The 12832-nt window shown below is 43.3% G+C and overlaps 2 protein-coding genes across 4 annotated transcripts; both read right to left on the bottom strand.

Annotated features, from left to right (window-relative positions):
• Positions 1–658: 658 nt before the first annotated feature.
• On the bottom strand, positions 659–1569 carry LOC119268304 (protein SODIUM POTASSIUM ROOT DEFECTIVE 3-like). The gene is made up of 3 exons (XM_037549894.1): positions 1286–1569; positions 1108–1183; positions 659–1040 (listed from the first exon to the last, which is right to left on the bottom strand). The coding sequence occupies exons 1-3, from the start codon at positions 1535–1537 to the stop codon at positions 913–915; spliced, it is 456 nt and encodes a 151-aa protein (XP_037405791.1). The 5' UTR covers positions 1538–1569; the 3' UTR covers positions 659–912.
• Positions 1570–1756: 187 nt separating this feature from the next.
• LOC119268303 (protein MLN51 homolog) lies at positions 1757–9014 on the bottom strand. Of its 3 annotated transcripts, none has more exons than XM_037549893.1 (12): positions 8296–9014; positions 6991–7090; positions 6677–6912; positions 5747–6573; positions 4034–4148; positions 3394–3513; positions 3105–3145; positions 2960–3005; positions 2594–2634; positions 2408–2484; positions 2114–2200; positions 1757–2025 (listed from the first exon to the last, which is right to left on the bottom strand). In XM_037549893.1, the coding sequence occupies exons 1-9, from the start codon at positions 8862–8864 to the stop codon at positions 2607–2609; spliced, it is 2082 nt and encodes a 693-aa protein (XP_037405790.1). In that variant the 5' UTR covers positions 8865–9014; the 3' UTR covers positions 1757–2025; positions 2114–2200; positions 2408–2484; positions 2594–2606. The 3 variants fall into 3 exon arrangements, with proteins under 3 accessions (XP_037405790.1, XP_037405788.1, XP_037405789.1); XM_037549891.1 differs by having other exon boundaries at positions 2565–2634; positions 8296–9013; XM_037549892.1 differs by having other exon boundaries at positions 1757–2031; positions 2565–2634; positions 8296–9013.
• Between the last annotated feature and the right edge of the window lie 3818 nt (positions 9015–12832).

The raw sequence follows: 12832 nt of genomic DNA on the forward strand, positions 1-12832 counted from the left end.
GAGGTATGCATGTGTAGTTATCGATGTTTTCTTTTTTTTACATGGTTATAGTAGGGTGTTTATTTGCAATCCGGATCATCGTCGGTATAAAAAAATCTTGCGCTATAAATTATAAGTTTGTTTTCATAACAATATTTTAAAAATATTTAACAGGTAAAATTAACATCATATTTAGATTCCACATATTTTTCTAATAAAATTTCATATATAATATGTTAAAATCGAAGTTACGATTTAAAAGATACAGATAATTTAGAAAATCATTTGGTTTGACTCAAATATATTCTAAAACAATATTTAAAAATACTTAACAGGTAAAAATAATATCATATTCATATTCTATATATTTTTCTAATCAAATTACATATATAACATGTTCAAATCGGAGTTATGGTTTAAAAGATATGGATTATTTTAAAAAGCATTTGTTTGACTTAAATATGATCCATAGATGAATTACCTAAAACATCAGGAGGGATTTCAAAAAATGTAAAATAACGGCTCAGGTGTGACTTAAATCCGGACGGCGGGTTGATTTTAAGAAAAGACAAAGACTATTTTATAAAATATGAAAATAACGTCGTTTTAACTTAACACAGGACAGCGGGTTGAATTCTCTGAAATAGAGGGACATTTTTAAAAAATGTCATGACAGACGAAAAAAACTCAATTTGCTTTATTATTAGGTAATGATAAAGATGAGACTATCGAGTTGCCAGGAGCCCAGGACACGGGTGGCTCCTCAAATGGCAATCTACATATGATTTTCTGTTTTCGGGATACATATTGAGCGCTAAAAGAAGAAGGGAGAAAATGTTTAAAAAAAGAAGAAGGGAGAAAAGAGGGATAGCGCTCATCGTTTTCATCAAAGAAAAGTGCAATCACCACACAGTGGACCGGGAAACAGCATCGCTAGGGCGGCGGCAGAATGTGCGCGTACTTGATCACCTTGGAGACGGTCTCCAGGACTTGCATGGGGGTCACGTTGCCAACCACGGTCACCGTCTTCATCCCCAGCTCTATTTTGATGGACACAACTCCTGCACAACAAGAGGCAACTCATACTCTCATAGTATGTACACTTGTAGTATTACACTGATCGCCTACCGTGGAACTTGGAGATCTGCTTCTCGACCTTCCTCGCACAGCCATGGCAGTGCATCGACACCTTCAGAGCCACGGTCTGCGCCATGCCATGCCAATGCAAGGCATTAGGTGCCACAAGTTACGGCCACATCTCGAGGTAAATTTCCGCTTGCGTTTCCAGAATCACGCGCTAGCTTACCTTGGGCTCCACATGCGCACCTGCCTTGGGTTGCTCGTCAACATGGAGATCCGTCACGGGCACGACCCGGTTCTGATCCCGGTGGCTCCTCAGCAGCCCGTTCCTCTCGTTGTTGTCTTCGTCTTCCTCCAGCCGGGGGCTGGCAGAGGAACGTGGCATCCAACGCAGAGCTTTCTTCAAACCCATCTTTGAAGCCATGTCTACTGGGATATGAATGTCACTCACATATATAGAGGTACTATCTACATGCATCAGGCAACCAATATTGTTAGGGATACGAAGATCAACCACCGACCTAGAGAAAAGATCCTTAGCAAAGTCGCTGGTAGATCTATCCGTCCAACTAAACGATTAGGCGAGCAGTTGAGTGACTTGGTTGTGACTGAGACAACACTGCCGTCAACTTAGTAATGTGATCATATCGAACCGAAGTAGCACACAATTGATTGGGCACACTCATCAGGCACAAAATTGACGAATCTCACCCACATTCCCACATACTCCAAAAGATACAAACTGCAGCAACAAAGCCTTGCTCTTGCCAATACCACTATTGGAGGATAGATAGATAGGTACATCTGACTCATACCGACATAAACTCGAGTCACTAACAAAATGTACTAAAAGCCCTTCTTGCCTTTCTTTATCAATCAACACAGATCATTATTCAAACCTCTCTTCAACAACCGCTCATGTCTTCAGATGCCACCAACAAATAAGACATTTCGACCAAGCAACACCTAAAACTTCATGATGCGCAATTAGTTGCATTCTCACCAAAACTCTAAAGTGCATTTCTCAAGTGCTGCTCTTGAAAAACAGGCTTACCACAACTCAAGCAACAAATGCACCCCCTGCTCTGCTGTGAAGCAACCCCCATCAGATAACTACAGCACGAGCAGGCATCTATAAGACCTGCCACAACATAAATCATAGTTAACCCAGGTATCCAAACACCAAGTCAGGATTTACATGATTGGGAGATGATGCATGCGGGGGATAGAAGGGTGAAGGAGAAAAGCAGAGAAAAGGGGGAACATCTCGGAGGAACAGTGCCTTGCTCACTTAAAATGCATTTATCTTGGAAAGTTAAGAACCAAAAATGCCAGAACAGAACAGTACCTAATATAATTTAGGACACCAAGCCACCCAAAGTGCTCAGATCATAACCAGAGATCACAAAGGGCCTACAACAGGGCCTGCATAAGATGAGCTCATGTCACAATGAGTATGCAGAGCAGAGAAGAAATATCAGAAAAAATAATCGTGTGCAACTGACCGTAAGCAGCTTATTCAGATGAAATTCACCTTACAGGGTGCTTCACTGACTGAAGTTCATCTCTGAGTATCTGCGGTACAAGAGGACATGAATAAGCTCACAGCTCTTGTCCAAAAAATACTCCCTCCATTTCAAAATAATTGAAGTTCTAGGATTTTCCTAAGTCAAAACCTTTTTTAGTTTGACCAATTTTATAGAAAAATCCACAAAGATCTAAAATATCAAATATATATAATATGAAAATATATTTCATAATGAATCTAATGAAATAAATTTGTTTTTGTAGATGTTGAAACATTTCTATATATACTTGGTCACAATCCTAGAACTTCAATTATTTTGAAACGTGCATAGTGCTCTACAAAAATAATATTTTCCGAGTAAAAATATCTTACCTCCTATGCTTGTTCTGGCGCTGATCAAGCTCTTCAGTCACAATATCTGCATCACAAATTATAGATAAATGAAACAACTTATAAATTGTAGCACATGCTAAGAGTTTTTAAGCAGTATGGCGTAACAGGAGATCTCACAACTTACCGTTTTGAGGAGATTTAGCCCCATGGTTAACATTACCTTCCCTGTATTAATAAATAAATATATGTTAATACCCTTTATGCTTAGAAGGAACCTTCATGAATGAAGCAACAGATAAATAGTGAAATATGCTATATTATCAGGTTGGAACAGGGGCAGAGAAAATATTATGAGCACCCCAAGTAAAGCAAATTACATGTTTGCACAGCTAACAAGAAGTAATATCGGCTCATTCTGACAGTGGCTGATTCAAAAGGTGAACAACGTGTTAATTAGTCAACACTAATATTACCTGGATGGAACTGACGACGACGTCTGTCCTGAAGACCTAGAGTAAAAGCTTGGATCAAGGGTAATGTAAGGTGGATATGATCCTCCAAAAGCCCCAGCTGCACCAGCCAATAGTGGCAACCTATTGCCATCATTTAGAAGTGTTGTAAGATAGAGAGCAAAAAACACGTACAAATATTATAACAGGTGGCTCTCGGCTAAAATAGCAGAATTAGTATTAAGTCCAGGGGGGGACACAAAAAAAGAGAAGAGATCAATAAGAGCTTGAACAATACAAAAAAGGAATTACATATAAGCTCAATGTACAAACATTGTGAACAATTTCAGCTATCAAGTATCCCCTATCATATTTCAAATATGAGAAACTAAAAAACTCACTTTCAGCAACACAGCAACTCTTGAAGTCATAGTTTACGGACATAGTAAAGTAAGATAAGCCAGATGTAGTCAAAAGTGAGAGACAAGAAGATACATGCATTCAAATGATTCAGTGCAAACTATGTTTGGGCTTGATCCATTTACTGTCTTGTAAACCCCTTGCATGACTACATCGAGTACCACCGCAACAAACATCATTTCATAGACGGTGATAAAAATCTAACAGACAGAACGATAAACATAGCAAGACTAATGAAATATACCACGCCATTTCGTTATTTCCAATTCCCAGCTGCTGCTGAGCCACATAGCCAGGGAGGGCCATACCAACAGTAGGAACTCCAAGCCCACCTGGATGCTGGCCGCCAAATTGCATCACTGCGTGAAGGATAAATAGGAAATGAATGGCCCAAGTGACTAGATTAGAAGAAAAACTAAATTAGAAATCTATCAGAGGTCCTAAAAGTATTTGAGGTGTGTCAGCTGGGTCCTATTAATAACTATAAAAATGCACGTCAGCTGAGGTTCACCATAGGTCCTATGCAGGTCTGACCTGTCAGCGTGACGCGTTGACTGATGCCATGTAAGCTCTATTTTGTAAAAAAGACCTAGAAAGCTAGTATATCTTTTCATTTCCTTGTGCCTAACCTCCCCCCAACACATAAGCCAACGGTGTTGGCGGGGTTATTTAGCTGGAAGTTCTCTGGCAGACTGCTTTGCACACGTATGCACCTTTGCCACCGCTGCACGATGCTGGTATGATTCCACCCACATGGACATGGGCTCCCGTGTGTGCAGCCCCGCACTCACATCACACCACATACCAGCAGCTCGTGCCATTACAGTACGTGCGCCACACCATCTCCTCCAACAGTTTTCTGCCCACTGCAGGGGCATGGGGAGGCGCCCTTGGAGCGCTGGCACACGAGCACGATGTGTACGTAACCCGTGGCCATTTACGCAGCAGCAGCGCCAAGCGCGTGTGCGGGTTGTTGACCCGGAAGGCAAGGTGGACATGGGGGCGTCAGCGTCCATACAGGTTGCCGGTGAGTCGCTTGCGGAAGCGCCCTGCAGGTGCTGGACAGAGATAGCCGCAGCCAGTGCCGTATGCAGGAGCGACATGGCAGTGATGCTTGAGCAGGAAACATGTAGTCCTCCGAGTGGAAGAACGGGCAGGTGGAGGAGAAAGCCATGGGCGACTCATTCTCGTCCTCAGCCTGCTTATCCGAGACAATCTTGACAAAGCCATGTATGGAGGATGATCTTGCTGAGAACCAGAGAATCTTGACAAGAACCTAAACAGCAATACTAGTGGCACCATGTCTGCTGATCTTGCTGAGAACCAGCTACTTGAAGTGCCTCGGGGAGAATGACAATGAGGACTCACAGGGGCTTCTCTCCATGATGTTTCTCATTGTTTCTTGCAGAAGCTGTTGGGTATTGTTTCTCATACTAGTGGCGCCTATGTATGGAGGATGATGGAAGGAATGGGGTTTTGTACTGTGAGAAGAAACTGGCGAGCAGAAGCCACCAAATTGAGCAGAGATAGAAGATAAGTGGCTGTGAGCTCTGCACTGTTTCTTACTTGACTCTGCACGGCATCAGGCGTGATGGCCCGGCCATGGGAATGGCCCATTGAAGAACTTCCCATTGAGCAACCCTGCCAACTCCCACCGGCATAGGTGTTTGCTTTTAACTTGAAGAGGGACGGGGATGTTGGGGACAATAAAACTAGAAGATATAGTTTTCTAGGGTATCTTTTGCAAAATAGAGCTGAGATGGCACCAGTCAATGTACCACACGGGTAAGTCAGGCCTAGAATCATAGATAGGACCTGCGATGAACCATACCCAGACGTGCATTTTCATAGTTATAAGACCCGGCTGGCACACCTCATAATTTCAGGACCTTGGGTACATTTTACTCAATAAACTATCACCAGAAAACAAGAAAGTTGGATGGTTAAGAAAGCAAACCTGGCAGGAGAGCTGGAGTGCCAGGAAAATTTTGCTCGCCCTGGGCAAGACCAGCAGCCCCAATAACCTGGGCTCCACCATACATGAAAGAGCCCCGTCCAGTTTCTTTGTTGGTTTTTTCCACCTCAGATGTCTTGGATTGATTTGAACTAGGATATGAACCATTCTCGTCACTTTCAGTTGATCTAGCAGGTAGGTGCTGAGCACTTGGTGAAGCATTGCCTGTCCGATGGCTCAACTGCTGAGTTGGGATTCTCATTGAAGCTTGACTAGGTGCTTGGCCTGACTTCTGGTGCATAATTGAGGTATGATTTTGCTGTTGCGTAGAAACCCTGGAAGTTTGCTGAAATGATGGTGTGGGCCGATTATGTGAAGGAACACCAATGCTTGCATTTCCCCCTTGAGCCCTGTTATTAGGGGATTGACCAGAATTGATTGATGATGATGCAAACCCTGATGAGTATGATGATCCTCCTACACTTCTTGCAGGAGATGGTCTAACAGGACCCTCGGCATGAAACCTATCTCGTCCACCATAGTCCGTGGTTCCTTTCCCTCTAACTACTGGACCAGATTGTAGCTTCATGTTGTCATCCATCTTCATGGAAGATGGATGAACCTTATTTGAACCTCCTGGTTGTATGTCCCTTCTTTGAGCTCCCACTTGGTTTGAGGCACCAGAGGGATAAAATGGCGGTGACGCAGAATTTAAGCTTGAATTGACAACATTCTTCTTAGCAGGAACTGCTTCCGAATGTGCATTTGAAATTTGGCCAGGCTCTCTGGCCGCTGCAGAATGAGCGGCCGGTTCGCGAGATCTTGTTGGTCTGAACAAGTGATGACAAGAAAAGTGTGTGAGAGAAACATTACTTTGTACTGAACAAAGCAGTATTATATGAATCCAAGTGTCCCAAGATATTTGTTACTTACTGTTTAAGTTGGAACCCGACAACATCTCGGTTGTTCTTTGCAATTGTGTCATAACGTCTGGGTCCTCTCCCGCGGACAATCTTTTGGGGCCGGTTCTGGTTTTCACTCTGATTTTGGTTGTCGCTATCTTCGTGATAACTGTGGTACCTCCCTCCTCTTGAAAATCCACGGGCAGTGCCTCTAGTCCTACCTCCACTACCACGACCTCTAAAATGGCCTCTTGACATTCGCTTATCCTACAATGCAGAGAATTAACCTCAATATTGGAAAAAAAAAGTTTTTGCACATCAAATTCAAAGGTAATGAGTACTTACTTCATAGCGCTCCTCATGCACGTTCATCTCCTCAAATCTGTCATGCACCCATGCTTGATCGTCTTTAGCATCCCATAACTTCCTCCCACCAAGCATTCGCCTAGTTTATAACAAAAATGTCAGCATATGTCCCGGACAAGACTAAGGGGTTGTTTGGTTTCAGCCGAGGTTAGCCCCGCCAAATCGTTGGCGCTGTTGGCGAGCCAAAAAATTGGCCAATGATTCCACCGCCCTCGCCCTTACCAACAAATTGGCGTAAAAGAAGGAGAGGACAGGGGAGGCGGGCTGGCGTGGCAATTATTTGGATCCCATCCAAACGGGCACCCTACAGCTGGTCAACGACCAATTTTTTGGTCGGGCACCTCAGGGCTGTAAACCAAACAGCCGCTAAGCAACAATTACAGCCAACATTATCCAATATTCCAACCAGTGGCATGCTAACAAGACCTGTAAATAAAATTGACTAAACATAAACTGCAAAAACCCAGCCAAAACCATGACAATGGCCAACAAGTTCATATGTTGAATAACCCAGCCACCACAGTACGTCGACCCTTCTTACCAAGATACCAGCTTGCAACCGCAAATGCAACACAAAATTTCCCAGGAAGCTGGATGCATGTGGTGACAGAATAACTGACCATATCCAGTTACCATTACACTGCAAGCTATTTGCAGACCAACAATGTAGGCATAATTTTGGCAGAAAGAGCTGGGACATGTATGTGCCTAACCCTGTCGGGGAAACATAACGAATCTGACAGCTACAAGGTTTTCCAACATTGCATGCCTCCAAACATGGTTGTACTGGAAATATAATTTTATTAAAACCTATAACCGACATATTGTAATGCCTAAGGCAATCTTAATAACAACCTCTTGAGGCACAATTTCAAGTCAAAAAAACACTGCCATCATTGAACTAGTAATCAGTAAAGGTTGGGACTAAATAACACTACATTTGCCAGTCATAGTCTCTACTACCATAACAGCATCTTAAAAAACCAAATTAAAACACAAACACTTCCAATTAACTAAAAAAGTCACGAGATGGATGCAGATGATAATCTATATCCTTGGTCTATAGATACTGGAGCTTCCTGTTTTGCAAAACATTAAGTCTAATTTCGTGGAATATTCACGCTGATGGAAGTGCTTTGTTTTAAACAAACTACAGAAGATACGAACCCAGCCCTGCTTCACCTAAGCCTTCTTCTGTAAATTTTAGTTTGCCTCGAATAATTGCAAGTTGTCCAGAAACTATGAGCTGCAGAGGGAAGGTTTATAGTTTATAGAAAGGCACACCTGCGTCGGCCCCGGCCGTCCTCCTGAAACCGGTCATCATGCATGTAAAACGCGCCGGAGGTGGGCACCGCGAACGGCTCCTGCTCCTTCTTCTCTTCCCCGTCAGCCTCAACCTCCGCCTCCGCTCCCTCCTCCCCAGGCTTCTCGCCCTCCTCCCCCTGGCCGGCGGTGACCTCCTTGGGCGGCACCGCGTGGTCATCATACTCCGCCTCGAGCCCCTCGCCCACCTCCTCCTCATCCAACAAATCATCGTAGTATTCCTCGTCCTCGTCCTCCTCCACTTCGCCCTCGTAATCCTCCGGGGCACCTTGGCCGTCGTCGTCGTGGTCGGGGTCGATCCGCGCCCTGGGAGGCCGCCTACCTTCCTCGGACCCCTCGTCGTCGCTGGCCTCCCGACGACGCATCTCCGGGAGAGCGTCGTCGGGGTCGCTCACGTACTCCTCATCCACCTCCGAATCGACATCCTGCTCCGCCGCATCCTCGGGTTCGGGTGTCAGAGGCGCCGCGGGGGGCTTCTCGGTGGCGGGGGATTGCTCCGGGTGCGTGTCCCGGGGCGGCGGGTCGGCCATGCGCGGAGCGGAGGAGAGCGAGCGAAGCAACCCTAGATTTGAGTCGCGGTGTGGGGAGAGGTCAGAGGGGAGTTCGAATCGAAGGGAAGACGGGAGCAGGGGACAGGGGTGGACTCGTGGAACGGAAACGGGATGGATTACGGGGATTTCGGGAACGGACGGGACGTGATGACGTTGGAATCGCGCTCGTCACGGGTTTTGAATAGGACGATGCTCTGCGTCGGTCGGTCGGTCGGTCGATGCATCGGTGCCGAGCCGTCGCAATATCGTAAGGCGACCGGCGGCCTTGTACAACTAGATCGGGATCGTGCCTTGCGCGAGGGCGCCGATTCCAAAATCAAGCCCGTAATGCTAAGTTAATAGGAATTAACGTTTTGATGGCGCGGCTTGCCATGCGTTGCCCGCCAAACAACAGACAACCAAATATGAATAATCATTTTAAATACAATAGCGGAGTAGTAAGCACAATAATTTTAACACACTCTAGTTCTCTGATTAATACGGCAAAACTATAGAAGTATCATATACATTTCATGAATCATACATAAGGCAACTTGCCACATAATCCCTCTATGATTTGTCTGGCTAAATGATATCATTCCGATCAGCTTGATTAAAAAGTTCCTTAAACGAAGGATACAATGCATGAAAAAGATGGTCCAACTTAAGGTCAACATAGTTTGTCAAAAATCGAATGAATAGACACATAACAAATAAGAACATATAAGCAATGCTGCAAAAGAATGTGTGGTATACATGCTTCTCTCGAGAAGCAATAATTTATAAGATAGTTTCATAAACTCGATATTACAACTGAATAAACCCAGTATACACGAAATGGTTTCAAGCGCAATGTAGATAATACAACCCTAGAAAGCTTAGGCGCCGTTTGATAACTCTGCATTTTCTAAGTATTTAAAAAATACCGCAGTTTTTCCAAATACCACGGTTTAATTTACTTTGAGATGTTTGGCCTCCACAAAAAAGTAAAGTATTTATACTACAGTTTTCCCCAAAACACAGTATTACCTCTGCATAAAAAAAAGACCCCCGGACCTCTTTTTTTAAAACCGGGCATGAGAGAAAAACGAGCCGATCGCTATCTTTATGTCTTGTTCACTCCCAAGCTGCAGCTGCTGCTCTCTCGTTGCTAGAGATAAATGATGGTGAGTACGCTGGGCAAACCTAGCTCAAGAATACCGGCCGTAATGATACGCCTTCTGCAGCCTAATGAAAAATTCAGTCACCTCCGCTCCTACTTTTCTCTGTGCGAGTGCAGCGATGCCGGCACGTCGAGTCACCTCAGCATAACTAGCGTTGTGCACGGCAGTTCGATTTCCTCCTCATCTTTGATAAGCTGGGTAGTTAAGAGAAAACAGCTAGCTAGCTAATTTACGTTGATATACAACATTAGCCAAACAGCTCAAAGTATTCTCAATACTCTAAAATGTTGTGATATCTGAAAACGGTGGTATCTTATAGCTTCATGCTAAAATATTGTAGTTTTTAATATTATGGTTTTTTTAGCACTCTACTATCAAACACAGCCTTAGTTGTCACGGACCGGAGTATTTACTCCGCCAATTTATAGACACCCAATTATCAAACATAAAGACAAATATTTGGTGCTTTTCATTGAATAAATACATAAATGCACATACCTACAGGTTGACAACATTAGAACATGCACTCTCTTCTTTAGGAAGGGAGAGATGCATGTCTCCCTAGTAGATGCAACAATAATTCATAATTTTCATTGAAGAGCGAGTAAAAGGGACATGGAGTATTTAATCCCGAGCTCATATGCTCCCGTATGAATAGTATAATCAAAATAAATAGTAAAAAAGTTCAAAAAATCTGTTTTTTTTTGTGATGAACATTGATAAATTTTCTAACCGCATGCAAAATTTCAGGTTGAAATGACATTCGTGGAAGTTTAGGCAAAAAAAAAATCAATGGTCCAAAAAAACTATTGATGGAAGCATTTTGGAGTATCGATTTTGTTATTTTTGCCCAGACATCCACGAATATCATTTCGACCTGGAATTTTGCATGCAGTTAGAACATTCATCAATGTTCACCACAAAAAAAATCAGTTTTTTTTTAATTTTTTTACTATTTTTTCGAATTTACCGTTCATGCAAGAGCATATGAGCTCGGGATCAAAAGAGCACTTTCGGAGTAAAAGGCCCGTCATAGAGCAGTCTTCATAGTAAATGTATAGTTGCCTCATGATTGTCACCATAACATCTGACTTGATGGTCGTATACTGAAAACCCTCGTACGCGTCATCATTACCCCTCGAACATATGTGCGCCGTTTATTTCAAGCCACCTGAGAGAAGATGAGCATAGCACAAAGGTTAAAAATCAAACGCATCTTCCCAAAACATGTATGCATCTTCAACATTAATGATGGTTACAATCTTGCTTCAAAAACACAATAAAAAACAAATTTATAAGCATTGGATTGGTTATTGTTTAGTTCAGAAATAAAACCAATCTTTTCTCGAATGTAAGTGGTATAATCGAGTACATAAAAAATTCTATATTTACAAAACCTTGTTTGCTATCATAACTGAGATGGGCCTTAGTGCTTCCTTTCCGGCTTCTCAGAAAAACGCCTAGGCCTAGTTCAAAAAACAGCATAGAAGAACCATATAAATTAGGGATCGATTCATAGCAGAACCAATCTGCTATGCCATAGAATAACCATACAAAGCAAACGAGTAAGAACAGCAGCCCTCTGTTCAAACATAGGATCATACAACAAAAGCAAATTGTACCGGTAGCCGAGGATAACTGGTTTAGATGGTTCTTCTATGGTATACAGTGATGCAATATTTTGCCAAAAAGGATTGGTTTATAGCAAAACCATATAAATTAGGCGGCAAATGAGTAAGAACAATAGTCGTATGTTCTAGCCTGAGACATGGTGCTACACTACTGCTCAAGTGGTTATGAAGGTGCCTAGTCGAAGGAAGGACACAACCAAGTAACACACATGATATGGCACGACCTACTATGGTTTTGAGAAGCGGACGTAGATCTATGAATAAGAAATGTAGTTTTCGCCGTCAGTCCATATGTGTATGGATCAAACCGGCCTTTGTCTAATTACTTCTGTCACCTAATTATACTACTGAATCTGACATGAAACTATTTGGACACTTAACCAATAGTGAGTGTAACCTGCAGTTTAATACAAGGGAAAACCTGGAAGGCATTGTCGATGGTAATGATTGCTGGTCTATCTCGGTCAGCTTTGGATGTATTAGGTTTTACAATCACAACTATGATGGTAGCGGATCTAGTACCTCATCGCCTCCTGGCTAGTGGCTAGTACCAAACCAGGCCCTGTAAGCTAAGACAATGGAAAGAGTAGAGAACAGGGAAAGTGGAGAGAGCCTTACTGGTGGGTGAGACGGCGAGCCGGTGTGGAAGGAGGGGCAAGAAAGAATTGGCCGGCACGTCGTGCTGGAGAGGTGGTCGGGCCCCGACGCATCTTTCCACCAGAGATCTCATCCCGGGCGCGCCCATCATCGGCCGCTTGCGGTAGACCTCCTTGACTCATACGACATCTGCGAACCACCTCCATCAGCCGCTCCCTCGACAGCGGCCGCTCCAGGTCCTCCTCCCCTTGCGTTTCCTGCCATGGAACATGAAGGAAATATGCCCTAGAGGCAATAATAAAGTTGTTATTTATATTTCCTTATACATGGTAAATGTTTATTATTCATGCTAGAATTGTATTAACCGGAAACTTAGTACATGTGTGAATACATAGACAAACATAGTGTCCTTAGTATGCCTCTACTTGACTAGCTCGTTAATCAAAGATGGTTAAGTTTCCTGACCATAGACATGTGTTGTCATTTGATGAACATGATCACATCATTAGAGAATGATGTGATGGACAAGACCCATCCGTTAGCTAGCATTATGATCGTTAAGTTTTATTGCTATTGC

Source organism: Triticum dicoccoides, chromosome 3A (assembly GCF_002162155.2).
Source record: "Triticum dicoccoides isolate Atlit2015 ecotype Zavitan chromosome 3A, WEW_v2.0, whole genome shotgun sequence".
Lineage (NCBI taxonomy): Eukaryota > Viridiplantae > Streptophyta > Magnoliopsida > Poales > Poaceae > Triticum > Triticum dicoccoides.

What these genes read in the sequence shown, in the direction of transcription:
- LOC119268304 (XM_037549894.1), bottom strand. Translation starts at nt 1,537, where the DNA reads ATGCATGTAGATAGTACCTCTATATATGTGAGTGACATTCATATCCCA. An exon ending in GTGCGCATGTGGAGCCCAAG is followed by an intron (nt 1,184 to 1,285) that starts GTAAGCTAGCGC and finishes GGCATGGCGCAG; the next exon opens with ACCGTGGCTCTGAAGGTGTC. An exon ending in GCAGATCTCCAAGTTCCACG is followed by an intron (nt 1,041 to 1,107) that starts GTAGGCGATCAG and finishes CTTGTTGTGCAG; the next exon opens with GAGTTGTGTCCATCAAAATA.
- LOC119268303 (XM_037549893.1), bottom strand. Translation starts at nt 8,864, where the DNA reads ATGGCCGACCCGCCGCCCCGGGACACGCACCCGGAGCAATCCCCCGCC. An exon ending in GACGGCCGGGGCCGACGCAG is followed by an intron (nt 7,091 to 8,295) that starts GTGTGCCTTTCT and finishes GTTATAAACTAG; the next exon opens with GCGAATGCTTGGTGGGAGGA. An exon ending in GGCTAAATCTCCTCAAAACG is followed by an intron (nt 3,006 to 3,104) that starts GTAAGTTGTGAG and finishes TTTGTGATGCAG; the next exon opens with ATATTGTGACTGAAGAGCTT.